Source organism: Limulus polyphemus, unplaced genomic scaffold (assembly GCF_000517525.1).
Source record: "Limulus polyphemus unplaced genomic scaffold, Limulus_polyphemus-2.1.2 Scaffold13633, whole genome shotgun sequence".
NCBI lineage: Eukaryota > Metazoa > Arthropoda > Merostomata > Xiphosura > Limulidae > Limulus > Limulus polyphemus.
In genome coordinates this window covers 1-4,675 of record NW_013679243.1, presented here as the reverse complement: position 1 = coordinate 4,675, position 4,675 = coordinate 1, and the positions used below count along the sequence as shown (strand labels likewise).

The following is a 4,675-nucleotide window of genomic DNA, read 5'->3' as shown; positions in this document are numbered from 1 at the left end:
TGTACTACTTTTACGAACTGCTTAATGTAGTGACCAACCAGTGTACTACTTTTACGAACTGCTTACTGTAGCGACCAATCAGTGTACAAATTCTGTGAATATTGTGCTGACCAATTTGCTACAAGTTTTAAAATATTATTGTAAATCTCCATCCAGTGTATAGTATTAAAAACTAGAGTAATCAGTTATATTTTAACGTAAAAATGTATTTCAGGGTTAAAGAAAACTGAATGAATATAATTATGTTGTTTTTATCGCAAGGTAAATGGAAAGGCGGAAATTGTGGTTTACAAGTTAGCGGATTTTTTTGTAAAAGTCCAAATGCTGTTCGCCCAACATCGAGACCAACACCCCTTCCCACACCGATTCCTGGAAACTGCCCTGAAGATTGGTCTGGTTATGGTAGGTGTAACGTGACCAATTATCATAAATTTAATTTTTTAATAAGCTTAGTTAATTTTAGTGTGGATACGTGCATGGGAAAAGTTTATTTCTCAAAATAAAGAGTTTGATAATTTCTGACGAATTTTTCTATTAAGGAAGAAACATTTTATATCATGAAATGTATCAAACTGTAGCTACACGTGTATACCGGCAACTCTTAGAGGAATCGAAACTCGGATTTTAGCGTCCTAAATCTAAACTTACCGTTGTCCTACAGGGAAACTGTCTTTAGAGTCTTCAAAAGCATAAAAAACGACACACACGAGCTATCTACGCTGTGCTTGCTGCGGAGATCGAACCTCGAATTTTAGCATTATAAGCCTCAAAACTTATCGCTGAACCACAGGAATACTACATAAACAATTTGACGGTTCTTTAAATGTTTTTCCTGGATATGAGATTAAGAACTTCGGTAATATATTCTAGCACAGTTAATTATTTTTTATTATGGCAATGCTGTCCTGTTCAGCAGTAAGTCTGGTCTCTAAATATTGGATTCAATCCCTGCGGTTGGCACAGCGCAGGTAGCCCATAGTGTAATTTTGAGGTTAACTTTCAGTATTGCTTCTTCCCAGACAAGAGAACTTTCAGTATTGTTTCTTACATTTATGTCTGTCTTAATTAAGTAACATAATTGTTTTGCAGTAGTGTTTACAAATAACTAAAACAGACAAACAATTTTATTGATTACTTTAGATTTTTTTCGTTAGTAGTTCTTAAAGCAACCACTTTAATCTTCAATATTTTCTCATATAGGAGACAAGTGTTTTTTGTTTCAAGGAGATTCAGAAGACACAAAACTATCCTGGCGAGAAGCACTCAAAAGTTGCAGGAGTATAGGAGAGAGCCACGATCTAGCATCTATTCACAGTACAGGAGAACAGAGTAGGTCTAACATCGTGAAAGAGTTTTTTTGTTATTAATAAAATCTTTTGACCAGGTTTATTGTAAGAGAGTTATATTACATTACATTCTTACAATAGCTTTTGTTTAAAAAAATCTTCGAAATCACAAATATAGTGTGAATAATATTTTATTAAAATCCGGGCCCTTTTTTTTCACAGCTTTTATTTAAGAAGGATTTCTCATTACATTAAAATGTTCACCCTATTTTTATTATGTATTAGCCACCGTAAGCTCAGTGGTAAATATGAGGGCTTATAACGCTAGAAATCAGGGTTCGATACGTGCAATTGGCAGAGCACAGATAGCTCATTGTGTAGCTTTTTTGGAGCAACAAATAAACTTGTTATCAGATTAAGCTATAGTCTGTAAAGTGAAGTGAATAGAAAAACTACAAGTAGAACTAAACAGATTATAAAAACTGTTGCCAGGTTTTTAATGACTTCATCATTATTATTATATTTAGGAATGTATCTTTACTAGAAAACTAACTAAATAATACGACTGTTGTTTAATACCTCAGTGTTAGATCTTCTTTCTTGGTATTGTTGTTATGAGACTGTTTCAGATGAGTGTTTCAGAGTTTTTACTTAATGCAAGTTTTATGTTTCAGAGTTTTTACTTAATGCAAGTTTTATGTTTCAGAGTTTTTACTTAATGCAAGTTTCTATGTTTCTGAGTTTTTACTTAATGCAAGTTTCTATGTTTCAGAGTTTTTACTTAATGCAAGTTTCTATGTTTCTGAGTTTTTACTTAATGCAAGTTTCTATGTTTCTGTGGTTTTACTTAATGCAAGTTTTATGTTTCTGAGTTTTTACTTAATGCAAGTTTTATGTTTCTGTGTTTTTACTTAATGCAAGTTTTATGTTTCTGAGTTTTTACTTAATGCAAGTTTTTATGTTTCTGAGTTTTTACTTAATGCAAGTTTTTATATTTGTAAAAACATCGTGATGGCAAAAAAATCGTTTAGAATTTTTAGATGAATGTAAAGTACAATTTTCTGTTCTAAGTGTTCTTGACTGCCCTGATGGGACGATACAGGAGCGCCGCCTGGATTGGGCTAAGCAAATTGGACGGTTCTTTTAACAACTTTGGCTGGTCAGACAACAGCAAGTTTGATTTTCAAGCATGGGGCCCCGGAGAGCCAAACGGTTACAGTGTAAGTTCTGATTTTGCTACGTTCTTTTCAAATTTCCCCGAGGTCTGCCAGCATTCTATAATAAAGCGGTCATTTTTGTGAATAATACGTACAAAAGTCCTTTGTCATTTTCAAGCCATTTCCTCTTTCAAAGAAAATCATTTTTGTTTATATATTGACATATACATCTAGTTCCGAGTATTGCTGGACTACTTTTATTCAAGTTCTTCGGAATTACCCGGGTTCGGAACAGCTAAAAGTTTTGGGCAATGTCAACATTAAACCTTTATTTATAATTAAAGTTTAAGGAGTTCTAAGAGGGCGCCATTTTTGTTCCGGGAAGGTAGGTTTGAAAGTTGCATTTCTTTTTCTGGAACTGTAGGTTTTGAAAATGCACTTGTTGTTCCGTGACTATAGATTTATATGGTGACTTGTTGTTCCGTGACTATAGATTTATATGGTGACTTGTTGTTCCGTGACTATAGGCTCTTAGTTACACTATTCATTCTGACTATATGTTTCTAGGATGACTTGTTGTTCCGTGACTATAGGTTTATATGGTGACTTGTTGTTCCGTGACTATAGGTTTATATCCTATAGTCACGGAACAACAAGTCACCCCAGAAACTTATAGTCACAGAACAACAAGTCACCATAAGGGCCTATAGTCACGGAACAACAAGTCATCCTAGAACCACATACTAACGGAACAACAAGTCACCCTAGAAACTTATAGTCACAGAACAACAAGTCACCATAGAAGCCTATAGTCACGGAACAACAAGTCATCCTAGAAACATATAGTCAGAATGAATAGTGTAACTAAGAGCCTATAGTCACAGAACAACAAGTCACCATATAAAACTATAGTCACGGAACAACAAGTCACCCTAGAAATATATAGTCAGAATGAATAGTGTAACTAAGAGCCTATAGTCACGGAACAACAAGTCACCATATAAATCTATAGTCACGGAACAACAAGTCACCTTTCTAGCTTTGCACAACCTAAAACACCAGAATGGACGCTGTTTATAAAACTTACTTTGTTGTTTGCTTCAAGTCTATATTCACCATTCGTTTGTTGATTTATGATATCTATGTAAAATGATATAAAAACATTTGGAAATATTTAGTGGCCAGCTTGACTAAATAGATATAACATTCTCATAGCCAATATCAGTGGCCAGCTTGACTAAATAGATACAACATTCTCATAGCCAATATCAGTGGCCAGCTTGACTAGATAGATACAACATTCTCATAACCAATATCAGTGGCCAGCTTGACTAGATAGATACAACATTCTCATAACCAATATCAGTGGCCAGCTTGACTAGATAGATACAACATTCTCATAACCAATATCAGTGGCCAGCTCGACTAGATAGATACAACATTCTCGTAGCCAATATCAGTGGCCTGCTTGACTAGATAGATACAACATTCTCATAGCCAATATCAGTGGCCAGGTTGACTAGATAGATACAACATTCTCATTGCCAATATCAGGGGACAGCTTGACTAGATAGATACAACATTCTCATAGCCAATATCAGTGGCCTGCTTGACTAGATAGATACAACATTCTCATAGCCAATATCAGTGGCCAGCTTGACTAGATAGATACAACATTCTCATAGCCAATATCAGTGGCCTGCTTGACTAGATAGATACAACATTGTCATAGCCAATATCAGTGGCCAGCTTGACTAGATAGATACAACATTCTCATGGCCAATATCAGTGGCCTGCTTGACTAGATAGATACAACATTGTCATAGCCAATATCAGTGGCCAGCTTGACTAGATAGATACAACATTCTCATAGCCAATATCAGTGGCCTGCTTGACTAGATAGATACAACATTCTCATAGCCAATATCAGTGGCCTGCTTGACTAGATAGATACAACATTGTCATAGCCTATATCAGTGGCCTGCTTGACTAAATAGATACAACATTCTCATAGCCAATATCAGTGGCCTGCTTGACTAGATAGATACAACATTGTCATAGCCTATATCAGTGGCCTGCTTGACTAAATAGATATAACATTCTCATAGCCAATATCAGTGGCCAGCTTGACTAGATAGATACAACATTCTCATAGCCAATATCAGTGGCCTGCTTGACTAGATAGATACAACATTCTCATAGCCAATATCAGTGGCCAGCTTGACTAGATAG

General features: G+C 35.3%; 1 protein-coding gene across 1 annotated transcript in view; it reads left to right on the top strand.

The window, feature by feature from the left end:
* The window catches only part of LOC111084106 (C-type mannose receptor 2-like), a gene marked incomplete at both ends in the record, with an annotated part of 5,436 nt that extends 2,930 nt beyond the window's left edge, over nt 1–2,506 (top strand). The window contains 3 exons of the mRNA XM_022380893.1: nt 262–402; nt 1,201–1,329; nt 2,358–2,506. Coding sequence (XP_022236601.1) covers nt 262–402; nt 1,201–1,329; nt 2,358–2,506 — 419 coding nt within the window. The remainder of the gene's footprint in view (nt 1–261; nt 403–1,200; nt 1,330–2,357) is intronic.
* Between the last annotated feature and the right edge of the window lie 2,169 nt (nt 2,507–4,675).